This window comes from Rhipicephalus sanguineus, chromosome 8 (assembly GCF_013339695.2).
Source record: "Rhipicephalus sanguineus isolate Rsan-2018 chromosome 8, BIME_Rsan_1.4, whole genome shotgun sequence".
Taxonomy (NCBI): Eukaryota; Metazoa; Arthropoda; class Arachnida; order Ixodida; family Ixodidae; genus Rhipicephalus; species Rhipicephalus sanguineus.
The window spans coordinates 115598575-115615201 of record NC_051183.1 but is presented as its reverse complement, the minus strand read 5'-3'; the positions used below and the strand labels follow the sequence as shown (position 1 = coordinate 115615201).

The following is a 16627-nucleotide window of genomic DNA, read 5'->3' as shown; positions in this document are numbered from 1 at the left end:
TCCTTCAAAGCGTCGTGAAATGCGAAGACGTTGGCGAAGACAAACGCTACGCGCGTCGTGCCTTCCCCCTAGCCTGGCCGTTACTTCTGACAGGGCGAGCGGGGAACGCGGTGCCACAGCCAGGGGAGCGTCGGAGAGCTATTTTTCGATATGGATGGATGCTACGAGCGAGGCTTGGGTAAAGCTGCCACCTCACGGTGTGTTAAAGCGTTGACGAAATTAAACTTGTATTGGAAACGCGCCGAATGGGACGGTCGTAGCAACGGCGCGTTTTTTAAAATCCGGATGCATTTCTCAGTCGGGGCATGTTAGGCGTCTGTCGGTGTCCGCACGCCGGCAGGTGTTATCTCTCTGCTCTCACTCCCTCTCCTATAGCAACAGCTGCGGGCGGGCGTGGTTATCCTCGCCCCTAGCAACCGGAGCAGGTGGTGCGGGCGGAGTAGCGGAGAGTGAGTGGAGGGGAGGAGCGCGCTCTGGCGTGTGAGGGCGCTCGCATCGCGGGAGCTCGGCGGAGCTCCCGCGTGTGTGGAGAGAGTGTAGGAGAGGGTAGGTGCAGTGCTTCGCCGCTCCTTCTCTCGCCGTTCGCTCTCTCTCCTCCCTGCGCCCCACTCTCCCGTCCGCTCACTCGCAAGTATATATAAATGGAGTGAAGCGCGCGCCTCATGGCTGGGCGCCTCTCAAGGCAATTACTACGCCATGTACTCTCGGCGCAAGAAATGCATTCGCATTTCCTCACGATTCCCTTCGTGGAGGTGGGGGCATTTTTTTGTTTTTTTTTTCGAGACTGGTTCAATAAAGTTGTATCCTCCTCGAGCATGGTGGCACAGATGTCACGTAGCATCCATCCATCAATCCAAGAGCACTGTGAGAGGAACGTGCGAAAGATAAAAGGCGCGTTCATGTAGCCTCCGTAATGCGTTTGGCGGTAGCTCAGTGGGATAAACGCCCGCCATCCATCGTCGCGGACCGAGGGGTCATGGGTTCGACTACCGTCAACGGAACTTGTTCTTATACCTTTTTTTTGTTTGCTATCTGATGGCGTTTATTTTGTTGACATACTTTCGTGACCGAAATACGGCATGAAAGTCATGGTGGAGCCCTGCATAAAACACTTTCGTGCTAAAAAACAACGCGCGTTGAGCAAGTGAAGCGAGCACAAGTAGCAACGAACTCTCGTAGCGTTGGACAGCAACGGTAGCGCCGGAACAGCGTCTGGTCGGAAAAAACAACATGGCGGCACACGTCAACGCTCTCTCCTTGCGCCCCTAAATTATGAAGTCGCCGTCGTGAGCCGTGTGCCTTCGTCAGTTCGAAAGTGACGCTTGTGTTTGCATTATAGTTGCGTCTTGACGCCTCGAGAGCAATGTACTCGTGCCTATTTTGCACTGTTTCCATGATTCATTTTCAAATTTCCGGGCGCAAGTCATAGCAGGCGTGGCTGAACAAACAGCTGATCTCAATAATATGGTTGAAACGTACCTGATACTTTGTCCTCAGCGTGAGAAGAGACAAAGCGATAGCCGATTCCACCGTTTATTTACTGTTGTCCGGAACGTGGGCACGTAGCAAGCGCGAGTTCGGATCGAAGCGGGCGATCGCGTCTGTATGGGCGCTGCCATGTTGGTCCACCATCACAATTATGGGTAGTTACCGGTACAATAAGTAAATGCTTGTGACATACATGCGACTCGTGATTAGAGCATCACGTATTGCTGTGACGTAGCACGTGCCCAACCAACGCAGTTTCTTTTAGCCTTCTCCAATAATAAAGCAATTACAAATAGAGGTATGTTTTGCTGCGCAGGCGTGTGCTTTGTTTACACCTTGTAGCTTCCACCCTGCTGCAACCAGCTTGTGAGATGGAGTATAGGGTAATGATCTTGAGTTAGGAATGCCTGCCTTAAGCGCATCAGCCTATGCTTATTATAGGATCAAATTCCTTTACATAAAAAGGTGCCACTTGCTGTATTTGACTTACATCTCAATACTTTTCAACAGGTACTAACTACCAGCTGTCAATCGGGAACTTTCTTTCTTTTGCGAAGTCACTGCACATTAGCTGTGTCTTCTGCAAGTTTCCCTTCAAGTCTATTTGATTATATTTTGACTTGAGACATGCGGTCATTTCATGTTTGTTAATCCACCGTCATTCTTGTTCAGGGGCACCATGTAATCTGCAAATTGTAGGTTGATTATACATTCTCCTGTAGTTTCAGAGTGAAAGCTCTATTACGCTGTGTGTTCCAAGGTCATTAATCGCGTCGCAATGACCTTTAACCACCTGAGCGCGAGCCTTAATACTGGTAGTGTTGCAGGCGTGTTGTCGCGCCACGTGATCTGCTGCGTAGAGGCTTCGCAGCTGCGCTCGCTCGGAGACTCGCCGCTGCGGTACCACGGGACCAGGCGATGGTTTAGCGGCTGCTTCACTGGCGCTTGCTCGCTCAGTCCCTGGTCACCGGCTGGGCGGTGACCTCGCTCTGCTCGTGTCGGTCAGGTCGCCGGCTGGGCGGTCTGTGCGTGTGGTTCAGCGCACGTGACAGGGCAAATCCAGTCATTCGGTAGATATAAAGAGACGGCAGACTGCGAAATATTAAGCAATAGCAAAGTTGCGTGCTGAAACATTGGAGCTAGATGAGGACAGATTAGCACGTTATAGAGTAGATTACCAAGCGCCGAAGCACACCAAAGCTACTGCAGCCGCCGCCGTCATTCAGCAACGTGAACTTCAAAAAGGACCAGAAGAAGCCTAAGTTTAATTAAGCACCGTTTGCATAGTCTTTGCAGAGCCAAGTCAAACACACACCTTGCTCGTGATAACTAGGTTTAGAAGAGTTAAACCTCAGCCGATTTAATATTACCTACTTGTTCTTATACAGTTGTTTCAATACCTCCTCTAAGCAATAAGTAAACAGCGTCACAGATACTGTATCTGATTGCGCGATCCCTTTCTTGATTCCATGTTTCGTGCTTTTTTGTAGAGAAGCAACGCACCTGTGGGGTCTTCGTAGATGTTGGCAGATATATTCAACTACAGTTCAAGTACCCCTTGGCGAAATAGTGTCTCCAAGACTGCTTGTATTTTTACCTTGCCGCAGTAATTGCAAGCCTACAAAGGGTTTCGCCGTATTCAGCAGGATTGCCAATTTATTTATTGACCACAATGTGATCATCCATTGTAGAGTATCCCTTCCTTAACTAAGCTTCACTAAGGTGCGTATTTGGGCCGGTATCGTTGAACTAAGCTTGATCCCAAGGTCGGTTAATGACATACGTTCTTATCGCTTTTGAAATTTCACTCTGAATAACTTCGTAGGCTGTTGTGTATGTAATTTTTTGTTTTTCACAGCTACCTTGCTAAGTAGTAATATATCACTGTCATTTTGAACACTTACTGGTGCATTTGTTGTCTAAAGACATGGTGTGTCAAGTGTCACAAAGTATTTAGAGAATAAATAACTTTGATATTTGATCAAACCAACCATGAAACCGTCTTCTCTGGCCGCGTTTTCGCGTAATATGTTTTGCGGAGTCCTCATAAATTTATCGATAGTTATAAATGGCGGTGCAGTGACTTCTTTGACTTTGACTTCAATCAAGGTTGTATGCCTTTTTTCCGAACTCTACGGATCTGTACAGATAACAGTCGTCTACCACCTAAACTATACTGCTGAACCTGCTAATAACATTCCCTGACATATGTACTGCATTCCGTTTTTTCTCTTCCCACACCGTTTCGTTTTAGATTATTTGATGTTGCCGTTCTTTCAGTGCTTCCTCTACTGCTCACATTGAAATTCATGTGTACGTTCCTGCTTGAGTATCATGTTTATTACAGCAGTGTTTGAATAGAAAAATGTATTGAAGGGCAGGTTGAAGAAGTACTTATCAGAAGGGGCTTCTTTTCATGCCTGCGGATGTTCACCTGAAAAAAGAAAGATCTGCCATTTGCTTTTTAGTGCTTTTGTTTGTCTCATTGTTTCAAACATTGATGCGTTACTTCAGCACTTCACATCAGTATAAGCACCACGGCTACAATATGAATGTTGTGCATAGTGAAAGAAATTAGGTCATACAACAATGACCATGTTCACATGTGTCAATGTGAGCGTCCATGCTTTTTTCGACGTTATTTATAGGAACAATGAAGGAACTGCAACAAACACTAATTTCATCGCAAGATATTTTTTCTCATTTCCTTTACTGCCAGGCACATATTCCGTCGAATAAATTGGAGCGTCACAACAGCAGGCAACCTCAAAATGCTACCCAAAAACATGCAAGCGAATGTGGCTAGGATTGAGACCGGCACCGATGACGAATCCTGGTAAGAAGTTTCGTGCAAGTTGCTTTTTGCAGTGACGAGTGTGGGTCGTTTGTTCATCCTCTTACTTATGATATTGATTAATGATGCATGAGGGTTTTGGGCTTTTAAACCACCCACTCCTTCAGAAAGAGAATATAGACAACCACCCGTTTGTAGCACGAAGCCACAAGGAAATCGATACGGATTTCTCAGAAATAAAGCCTCTTAGTTGCCGAAAAATTCGTCCTGGCTTCGTGCTACAAACGGGTGGTTGTGTAGTTTCTCTTTCTTAACCCTTCCGCCACCTTGCGGGATTCCGCAGAACTGATTTGCAATATGTGTCCAGTTGCTTCGAGTTGTCGATGAATTCGCCCTCGCGCTGCCAATTGCTTGCTTCCTGGTTAGCTCATTTGGTAGAGAGACCGCCCCGGAAAGGCGTTGGTCCCGGGTTCGATCCCCGGACCAGGACGAATTTTTCGGCAACTAAGAGGCTTTATTTTTGAGAAATCCGTATGGATTTCCTTGTGGCTTCGTGCTACAAACGGGTGGTTGTCTATTTTCTCTTTCTTAACCCTTCCGCCACCTTGCGGGATTCCACAGAACTGATTTGCAACACCCACTCCTTGTGCAACTGACATGGCATGACACGTGTTGCGATTGTACGCTAGTGCCGCACAATATTGCATGTGTTAACGTGTCTACTCGCACTGTATACAGCCTGTATAGGTCGTGTCTTTTTTTCGAAACAGTTTTAAGCACTGGCATGGCTTTGTGGTAGGACACCCGGTTGCCACGCAGAAGGCCTGAGCCGGATTGCGGCTGGAACGCATAAATTTTAATTATTTGAATCCATCGCAATTTTTCGCTCACGGACAAAGCCCATTTTCCGCTCACAACCAACGACACGTACACCGATGCCGACATCGGAATTTCTGCGACAGGAGCTCTTTTTAGGTGCGGAGTTAATGGCTACACCAGGAGACGAGTAAAATGCCGTCTCGTGCACGTGGATAGAATACCAGGAAAAGGTCATCTGCTTCAATGCTGATAAGGCGCGCTCTTTCGGTGATAGCATTAGGGCTTAAAAGAAGAAAAAGTCCACTTATTCAGAAATGAAGTTGTGTCAGTGCTATCACAGGTACTGTTCATATGCAAGTAAAAATATATCGATTAGTTGGTAGAACTTACATATGTTTAATTGTACACAAGCATCTGTTATAACACTATTCTGTGCTGTGACGCATCTATAAAAGCTGATGCATTTCGCAGCTAATCAGATTACCGACGACTGTGACTGCAGTTATAGCATGTAGTGCTTCCACTTTCACTTTTCATTTTTTACCACCAAGTTCTAGTGCCTTTGTTGAACATATATGTACAAAGAAACAAGGTCGGATACACCTTGTGCTATGACACCTTTATGGGGAATCACTAGGGATATTGACACGTCTCCTGGCCGCCTTTTTCACTTTCTTGTTATGCTATTTATTGCACGGCGGAGGCCATGCATGAGCTTGCACGCTGCTTCGGGATGGTGTAGAACACATTGCATACCCGGCGCATCCCAATAAGAAGTTTCGTCTCTAACAGCGCGACTGCTTGCTTGTTTACCGTCACAACCAAGTTACAACATCGCTGTACGTGCCAACTCGTCTACAGGGGACATTAACTTGTCGGTGTGCACTGTCACGCTCTCCTGCTCCCACGAAGTACAAGGTTCACTTGGAGGCTGTTGCGCTAGAATTCCTCCAGTGACAAAATATATGAATCCACTTAAGTTGTCATTTTAGAGCAAATTGCCTCTAATATTTCGCAAAGGCTGCCTGCGATTTTTATTGCTCTGTAAGACAGAATGTTTCACGAAGGTTTGTACGGTTACAAGCATTCTGATGCCTTCAGCCAAAGAATATGTTGCTTGTCAAATAAAACCTTTCTGAGCCTCTCCATTTGATATTGTACTCTAGACAACATTCATTGCCCTTCTTGCTTCTTCTAGCAAAAAGAAACTGAGGTTCTGCGCAGCTTACAGCAGTAAGCTAGACCTGACGAACATGGTGAAGGATTTTGTTGATGCCATCCGATCAGGTGTTATCCAGTCAGAGTAAGTGCCCGCACAGCTATCGAAAACTGGAACTCACTGCTAGAGTTCCTTTGCTTCCTCTTTGTATTGGAGGTTGCTATATGTCGTGGTGTTCCTTTCACTGATGAAGGAAGAGCATTACATTGTGGAATAATTTATACATTATAAACAAGTGCACCAACTAATGAGCAAATACTTTGTGATTGCTTAGGTACCTGGTTGATAATGAATAAATTTGCGATTCCCCCGACTCTATGGGACACGTTTTCTTTTGAGGACTTTTGTATGCCATGTCGCATGCAATGTGTTTATAATAGCCCCGTTACCATTCATTTGAATGCTTACTATTTCCTCTTGCTCGTGATGACTAAGGGGCTACTCGGTGGGCCCAGGTTATGGACCATATGATCGATGAAGTAATCAACACGTAGAAACCAATTGTACGGAGGAGGAGAACATGCCATCACAATGACGCATTCAGAGAGAATATGAACAACCCGCAAAGATTCGTTGACGTTAGTCGCCAGTATATTGCCGCCTGCATGTAATGAGTCGAGGGCAAGAGCAGCTCTCGCCCTAGAAAAGACCGCGTGCTTCTCCGCTCCAGAGCCAGCCCCTTCGGTCGCTCTTTTCGGGAGCCAGCTACTGGTTGGTTTATTAAAGGACCACAGTACCGGCAGGTCACGGCTCCATGAACCAGTCTTTTCTTCCCAGTGGCGCGCGCAGAGTCTTGGTGGTACCGAGCTCCCATTACATTTTCCCCCAGTTCAAGAAACTTGCGCACATTTCGGCTGCTATTGTTCAAAAGTCACTCAGCCACGAGCAGCGCGCAGGACTCGTGTTTATCGATGCAGAAAAATATTCAGGTTACGTAAGTTTGCACGTTGGCTGCGACTATACAAATTCCGCTGTCGTGTCACAGCCCACAAGCACAAGGAAGAGTCAAAGTTGCAACAGTAGGGAGGGCAGGAATATTTAACAACTTTCAGTATTCGTTTTCACATAACCTTGAATTTTCAATTTGTCCCTAGGAATCACGTAATGCTTTAATATGTCATGAGGTCATTTAAAATTCAAGAGTGTGTTATACAAGTCACCCGTTGTCATCGTCGCAACACGTCGCTATGCATAGAACGGGCGAGTGAGCATCAGATAAATATACACATAATGGGAGCATAGGTCAGTCAGGTATCAGTGACACAGACGTAGAGACTTATTTTCGTCTTCCAAGTACTAGCGCAGAACCAGCATTCTTCCATGCTATCGGCTTCTTTGTACCTCTGTGTCTTGTCGATACAGCCCAGATACAAGGAGTAGTATTCAACTATAAAATGTGTGCCTCAGCGCCCAGCTTGGCAGTGCACGACACGCAATAAATTTTGTCTGGCATGATGCTCATTTTTTTCGTTTCGTGGTGTCAATAATCATACTTCCGGATCAAGGCGTTCATACCTGCGACAATGTCTTGGAGGTTCATGACACCTTTTGCCCGACCCTTGCTCTTCTGGCTCTGATGCAGAATCATTCAATGCCACTTGTCGTACGCTTGGCTCCTATGGGGTGGGATATCAAAATTTATTTGTGAAGATACACGATTTATTAGTGCAGGTGTCTGATAAGTGAGGGCTGACCTTCCATAATTCGTACGTGTTCTTGGTATTGGTGTCTGTGTATTACGTAGCGAATAACGTCCTGATGTTGCATGTGACATGTCTGTCAGATCATGTTTCTGTATGTGCAGGAGGAGTTTATAGTCGTATAATTTACTTGCTTTAAGCAAATTATACTTAAGAAATAAAGGATTTGTTGGTAAGTCTTTTGGTTCACCAAAATAGTTCTCGAATAGTCTGAGCACTTTCTTTTGCAATGCTTCCAGTTTTTTGTAATTTGTAGTTGTCGTGGTACCCCAAACAAGTGTGCAATAAGATAAGCGGGAGTAGAACTGCGCGTAATATATCGCTTTTTTTTAGATGTAAAGGAATTAAATCGGATAGTTTAAATATTATACCAACGGCTCTGCTTATCTCTGAAGTGAGTTTGTTGATGTGTGTATTCCACGACATGCTTTCTTCAAACCATACTCCTAAAAATGTCTGACATTTTACGCGCTCTAAGACGGTGCCCTGATACGTTAGCGTGAGCTCAGTGTCACAGAGCTTATAACGGGCTTAAAGAGGACGTAATTTGATTTCTTTTTATTTAGGGATAATTTATTTGCGTGAAGCCAACCATCCAGCTGAACAAGATATTCGTTTATCGCTTTCTGAAGCTGAGTAAGTGTGTGCGCTGAAAAAAAGACGTTGGTGTCGTCAGCGTACATTACTAACTTGGGAGAGTTAGGAATATTAAATAAGTCGTTAACATACAATACAAACAACAAGGGTACCAGAATCGACCCCTGTGGCACTCCTTGTTTTATCCTGGCTGTAGGGGAGGTAAAATCACCAATTTTGACGCACTGCTTTCTACAAGAAAGATAATTCTTTAAAAGATCTAAGGCGACGCCGCGAATGCCATAATTATTAAGTTTCAGTAGCAAAATGTCGTGATCAGCGCAATCGAACGCTTTCCTTAGATCAATGAAAAGACCTACACTGTAGAGTTTGTTTTCAATGTCATGTAGTATTTTATCTTTCACATGTAAGAGAGCTAGCTCAGTGGTTTTCTTTTTCTGGAAACCATACTGTGCATCGTTTATAATTTGGTGCTTATTCATGAAATTAACAAGACGCGTGTTGATGACACTTTTCAAATACTTTAGATAACACGGGTAGCACCGAAATGGGTCTGTAATTACTTATATCAGCAACAGCACCTCCCTTATATATTAGGCATAGGCGAGCAAGCTTCAGAGCTAAGGGGAAGATTCCAGTTTCAAGCATTCTGTTAATAATGTGTGTTAATGGTGAAGATATAAGAGCCGCAACGTATTTAATGGGCAAGGCACTTAACCCATCAATTCCTGCCGAAACATTGTTTCTAATTTCGCCCACTAATTTTTCTACCTCTTGTGGACTTGTAGGAAATAAACTAATTGAGTGTAGCAACCTTTCGCGTTTATGTGTAATAACATGACAGGCTTCAGAACTGAGATTTGTTTGAAATTCGCCCACATTCATAAAGTATTCGTTCATTTCTGTAAGTGCTTCCAATTCTGTTTTGCCATTGGCATAATAGGCAATTTTAATACGACGTTTTACTTTCGAGTTGCTTGATAAATTATTTATTTCGTTCCACAGCTTTCTGGGTTCATTAGGTATACTAGCAAAAAGCGTTTGATAGTAGCAGGCCTTAGCCTTTTTTCTAATCGGCATTTAACTTATTACGGTATTTTTTAAAATCGCTAAGTAGAGCAGCGTCACGTGTCTGTACAAATGCATGATACATTCAGTTTTCATGTTTTATTCTTTTGTACAAACATCGACTAACCCAAGGCTTGCGAATTTTTTTCTTCCTGCGCAATGGAACAAGTGGGAAGTGTCGGTCATAGATAACCTTAAGTGCCTCATTAAAAAGACTGTATGCTTTATCAGGGTCTTTTTCTGCGTAAACGAAGTTTCACTGCGTGGTTTCCAGCGCATGATAAAATTCGTTAAGCTGATCCGAGTTCATTCTACGATAACACGGCTTTTCGTTGGTGTCGCGTCTGTCACTGTCAGGCGACAAAAATGTGAAGATAGGCAGGTGATCGCTTACATCAAGTGATAATATACCACTGGTGCAAGTTTTACAGGGGGCGTTTGTGATACATCAAGCAAAGTGGCACTGTGGGTGGTAAGACGAGTAGGCTGTGTGATGACATTGGAACAAGCAAACGAGTCTAGAATAGCTTTCAGCTGCTCACAAGATGCATCCCCACTGAGCATGTCAACATTTGCATCACCCATGATGAGGAATGTATTACGCATCACAAGGAGTTTGCGCAGAAGCTTTTCTATAAAAGTAAAAAATTCAGACTTATACCCAGTGGGAGTTCGGTAAACAGCTGCAACTATTACATTTTGCACACACATTGTAAGACACTCTATACGAGGCGTCATACAGGTCAAGTCGTCGATAACGTCATGATTGAGGGTATCTTTAACATACATACTGATCCCACCACCCCGATTTGAAGAACGAACAATGCCATTATGAACATAACTCGCGAACTGTGGTGGCCTATCTTTCGGAGTGCAGCCAAGATTCCGTAAAACACAAAACATGAAATTTACTCTCAAAACGACCAAGACCCAACAACGCCTTTGCCTTATACTGCGTGAAAGACGGCTTGCAGGGGCGTAGCCAGAAATTTTTTTTCGGGGGGAGGGGTTCAACCATACATTATGTATGTTCGTGCGTGCGTTTGTATGTGCGCGTGTATATATACGCAAGCAAAACTGAAAAATTTCGGGGGGGGTTTGAACCCCCCCCCTACCCCCCCCCCCCTGGCTACGCCCCTGACGGCTTGGATGTAGACAGGGCATCAAAAGACGTTGCTGCCACGTCCACGACAGGAGACATCATAGATCCTTTCATCGTAAGAAGCATCCAGGATTCCCCCAGCTATACTATACCTCGCACTTCACTACACTTAGACCCCTCGTAACCACGATCACGAACGGATCCGATTGACAAGCCCGGTCGAGCTGCTGGGTCTCACAGAGCACGGTGATGATGACCTTGTTCAAGAACTGTCAAGAACCCCGTCCACACATGCACACAGGTTCGTGAAATGTGCGCGCGTTCTTCGTCATAACGGACAAGTATAAGCATGAGAACTGTAACAACTGTGACTGTAACATACGTGCAGTGCGCCTGCGCGCACCACTCGGATATGTATATATCTAGGGAAAATTTCCAGAATGAAGCTTAGTTTCGAGTAACGCCTGTCCTGTGCATCTGTGTTCCTTCTTCGTCCTGTTCGGATTCGCGCTATGCAGTATTGAAGAATATAAGCACTACATAGCAGCTTACCGCGTCTGGTGATGGTAACACTCATGTTGCTGTTGGCATCGTTACGCAACTGTAAAAAAACCGGTTAAATAATGCATATGCGATTCTTCAATATATGAGTGTGCGTATACTACTTTCACATTTCTCTAGCGTCATTCCGTAACGTTTCGCTCAATGTGAAAAATTACACCACAGTCACCACCCCGCGCATGCTTCGCATAACATCGATTCCCACGGTACGTGGGATCTGCCGAATTTTTTCTAATTAAATATTTTTATACGCAGCCCAGGCCAGGTCTTCAAATTCTAACTTTGGCCTCATAATGGCTTTGTAAGCTGGTAGGTTTACAGCCAGTGACGTATGGCGTAATTTGCGCTTTATAGTTGCTAACTGCTTTAGCGTGTTGCGACAGCTGTAGTCTGTATGGGGTTCCCAATTTAAGTTACTTGTGAGCGTGACACCGAAGTACTTCACTTGCGTATTCCTATTAACATATGTATTATTACTGGTATAGGCGAATACTAATGGCTTTTTTGTTGGTAACAGTGATACACGCTGTTTTGGAGTTTTGACTTCAATCCCGTTTATCACACCAGGAGCAGATGGAGTGCAATGCATCGTTGAGTCGGTCTTGGTCAGAAAGCTGATTATTGTCGGCATAAATAACACAATCATCCACAAGATGTGGGATTTTCACAGGTGGCTGAACTGATAGTAGACATTGTTTATGTACACCAAAAACAATATTGGTTCAAGCACCCGCCCTTACGGCGCTCCTGAGTGCGCACCAAATGTGTCAGAAAATGCAGTCATTTACGGTCACGTATTGTATCGTTAAAGACAAATAGCGTGTACTCCAGTGGAAAATAACCGATGACACAAATATAGGAGCACAGCAGGACGGCCAAAAAAGACCTGCGTGGAAATTTTTCTCAGATTCGGGCAGCAAATAAAATTGTCTTGTTGGCCTTTGAGTCATTCGTTTGCCACTTCTGTGACGTAACCAAAAAAGCTTGTTGCGATCATTACAACGATTATATACACTAACACACAGACAAATTCGACGAGGTAATACTTGACCTAGTGGTCTGTGCAGCTAAATATTACTGATGTCTGCTGCCGTATTGTACCACAAACTATTATATCCATGTCCCTGGGTATGGGAGGGATCTCGAGCGCGTCTGGATTAATCATACCACAGCTGGCAGCAGTGTCCATCTCCGTGTATGTATAATGACAAGTAACGGCCTGAAGCCCCTCCGAGGACAAAATTGGGTGTTTTACGAGCCTAGTTCTATGCGACCAAATAGAGGGAGGCGAAACACTGCACAGTGTGGGCCAGTACCGCTTTTAGTCAGGGATTTCTGCTGAAATTCGGTTCGACCTGGATTACCATAGTATGCAAATCTCGTAAAATATTTGCTCTGGTATCATGTCTGTCACGTCAATTTGAAAATGCTCTAGCTTCACTCTACCTTTGCTCTAAGTCAGTGCTACTGCTGGAGTGGAATATATCTGCTTTGAAGAAGAACGGAGATGTGGCCGGCTTTGCTAATGTACGTTTTAAAGAACTTGCCGCGCAAGGGGCGTGACAGCTGACAGAAGAGCGACACAGTGAACTAAGGAAACGAGTTATCGTGTGCGGCTCTCCTCGCTTTCCTCGATGTGTCGCTTATCTTTGAGCATATATGTGCTTACATTGCGAACTGTTTAAATGTATTTGTCATATCACTGAAGATATTCAGTTTGATTTATTATATATGACGGTAATTCAGTCACTTAGAGTCGCAGCTGAAGTCGGAATAAAACATCGGCGCTCCTGCCTGTCTGCACCAGTACAGGTCTAAAATATGCGGAACAGAAACTTGTGCTTCCATCACGGCTATGATGGTGGAGATACAACCAAAATAGGAACGCCCACTAATAATAAACAAGAAACTTTCCTAGAACAACATCACTAGGCCTCCGTCCTGAAGTGTTCGGCCGCACTCTATAACATATGACATTATTCTTTCCAGTGAAAGTGTGCATAAATAACATAAAATCATTATCCATTCCTTGTGGAATGCCTATGCAGTGACATCAGCGCAGGCCTTATCGTGGAGTGGCTGGAGCTGAATGAGGCTTCCGAAACAGAGCTGTGGTTCCGCAGCAGTGGTGAAAGGCGCTTCAGTGAATTCCTGGTGCTACAGAGTGGGTACTCGTACATGTGCATAGAAAGGCAGCTTTGGCCCGCTGTGACGTTCTGGAACTGGGTTAGAGCGATCCTGCGATTTCAATTTCACTGGCCATATATCAAGGTAGGTGCGAAAGGTCATATGCGAAAGTTAGTGCAACGGTTTACCTCTCATAAAAGACTGGGCAATAAAAAATGAACAGGCCCTGAAAACAAGGTTAAACACAAATGAGATCCTTTTATAGCTGATAATAAACTGAAAAAGTTACCCCTTTCGAAGAAAAAAAAACGAGCGTAGGATGCACTCGACGCGCCAGGTTAATAACACGGCGGAGCAGATGAGCACCTTCGTAGTCCTAGATTTTGCTGTTTTGCGAAGTTCTGCATATTTATTCTTTCTTTCTTCCTATTTTTTTTTTCTCCTTCTCTAAATTTTTTCTGTAATTTTTCTCGGTTTATTTCTATTTATTTATTTCTCTATTTTGTTATCTTTCTTGCTCTTGTTATCTTTCTTCCTCTATAATCCTTTTCTTTCTCTTTTTCACTCTCTCTCTCTATTGCTTGCTTCATTCGTGTCTCGATCCTTGTTTTCTCTATCTGTTACTCTATTTCCTTCACTCTCTTTCTTTTTCTTTCTCTTTTTATTTCTCTCCTTTCTCTGTTTCTCTTTTTTTATTCTAGGCTTTATTCACTCCCCTCCTCCTTACTATCACATCTCTTCTCATCACACTCACTTCCCTTTCCCAACCTCTTGCTGCACTATGCTATTCAAAGCTATGCCATGCTCTGCTAGTGTGCCTGGTTATACGAGTGGTTTGGACGCTCGCCTTCGGATCGAGGGTGCGCTGGTTCGAGTCCCGCCTCATGAAGAATTTGCTCTGCACAGAATTTCTCCTTTTCTCTTTCTTTGTCACTCTGTGTCGTTCCTTATCTCTCTTTGAACTCGCTCTCTCACCCACCAGGGTCATTCAGAGCACGTTGCAGAAATTGGCGCACGTGTTCGCAGCGAAGCATAAGAGGACGAAGAAGAGGATGTAGAGAATGCGTGCCGGTTTATGATAATGCTAATTTCTGTTTCAAACAGACAAATCAGAGCCAGTTGAAGAAGCTTCGCTGTTAGTAAACGAGTCGTGTACAGATGCGTCAGTCAATTACGTTGATTGATGAACTTCAGTGGCGTCAAACGCTTTTGGTTATAAAAGGAAGTGATTTCACTTTGTAAATACCTGAGTCTACCACTGGTTAACGACGAAAATATTTGTTTAGCCCAAACTGCTAATTTAACTAAAACATAAACTTTCCTCTACCAAGAAGCATTTGAAAAGCCAAAACGCTTAAGGCGACAGGAAATGGCAGTAGGCATCGCCCTTTCACAGAAACGAAATGAAGATTCGGCGCGCTTTCTTAGGTGCATCTTGTACTGAGTAACCCGCGAACACCACTACTCATGGAGGACGCAAGCAGCCACACCGGCTTCAAACAAGCCTTAAGGTCAAAAAGCGCTACAGCAGCTGATCAGTAACTAGGTCCACCTTCATTGAGCGTAACTGCCCAGCCTTCGTGGATGTTCGGGTAGCGTGCTTGTCTTGCACCCGGAAGGCCTCGGTTCGATTTTAATCCCAACGCAGATATTCCCCCTTTCCTTTTCAACACATGAACTTTACTTTGATTGAAGAAGCTCGCACGCGAAACTTGGAGCCAGTAAGAGCATTCGTTTATCTGTTTATATCGTTTGCATTCGTTGGCTTTTAAAGTTCACGATCAACGCCGCCGACATGAGATGATAACGACATCGCAGTTTTTGCGACATACGCTCCGTACTGCTATCGAATAGATAACTCTGGCTAAGCGCGCGGCAGAATGATTGCAGAGCCTGCCAAGGCATAAATATTCCTGATTAAGTTTTCTTCCCAATGCTCTTGTGACACAGGCTGTGAAGGACAAACATGCTAAGCTGTGGCCGGCAATGTGTGACCGAAACGACAGTGCAAGAACGATTCGCCAAAATTCCTTCTTGAAACACACCAAATCCAAAAGGATGGCTCATATGAATAGCTTCTGCTACGACAAGAAATCTCTTCAATTTGAAGACCCCATCTAATAAAGGTTTCAGAAAAAAAAACAGTGAAAAGAATAAAGAAGACTAATATTTACGTGTGGCTTATTCTTCATGAAGAATCGGTTAGCACAATTAAAATAAAGTTTTCGAATGCTGATAATCTTACTGCAAGAAAGAATGTCTCTCGCATGCTTACCGTTCACGTAACGCTAACGGAGGCTCAGCTGGCATCCCTGTCAGCACCTTCGTACTTATAATTCACCTCCTCTCTTGGTCTTCACGTGAACAATTTTTCATGTCATAAACTTTTACAGAAAAGACTACGGCTTCATCTAAGAGCTTTCAAAATTTCCGGAGCCCTCCACTATGTGGCCTCTCATGATCATATCATGGTTTTGGGAAGTGAAACCCAAATGATCATAATAATTGAACTACTTTCAGCAGCGCCATACTTTCTTTAGGTTTCAGCCCCCGTTTTTTTTTCACAAAGATTTTAATCACTGCAGTGATACCCTTGTGTAATAGCGGGTAAATCTTACTATGTGCGAACGCTTGCATACCATTGCGATTTCAAAAAAATAACCCATTATAACATCCTTGTATTCCTAATTCCGCAAATGATTGCTAGTTCCCTGCCACATGGTTTGGGGTAATGTGTCGTCAGGCTGACCACCCAGATGTTAGGGTGCTGACGTCGGAGTGTATTGCTCTCGTACTGAAAGTGATGCCGCTACATTCGCCACTCTAAAACCCAGAAGAATATCGGAACAAAGATCAGTATAAAAAAAAAAAACTACGCAGAAGTGGTGGCCTTGTCACCATGGGTCAGGGAGTGATAGTTCCTTGTGCATTCCCCTCCCATTTTCCAGATGCTGAATCCTCACTGCTAGCGGCCGTCTTGCATCCTGTGAAACAACTGGAACCACTGGGTTTCTATGTCTGGCTGTGTGTCAAAATACACTTCGGGATATCACGTACTGGGCACAACCGGACAATATTCACTCTATATGTGAATACGTTTTGTCAAGCTTTATTGCCGAATTATACAAAAAACATGAAGAAAAGCGCTACGG

General features: G+C 44.3%; 1 protein-coding gene across 1 annotated transcript in view; it reads left to right on the top strand.

Annotated features, from left to right (window-relative positions):
- The window catches only part of LOC119402945 (dehydrodolichyl diphosphate synthase complex subunit DHDDS-like), a 31219-nt gene extending 15591 nt beyond the window's left edge, over window positions 1-15628 (top strand). Inside the window, exons 4-7 of the mRNA XM_037669969.2 lie at window positions 4208-4324; window positions 6300-6404; window positions 13397-13619; window positions 15426-15628. Coding sequence (XP_037525897.1) covers window positions 4208-4324; window positions 6300-6404; window positions 13397-13619; window positions 15426-15596 — 616 coding nt within the window. The 3' untranslated portion in view covers window positions 15597-15628. The remainder of the gene's footprint in view (window positions 1-4207; window positions 4325-6299; window positions 6405-13396; window positions 13620-15425) is intronic.
- Window positions 15629-16627: the final 999 nt, after the last annotated feature.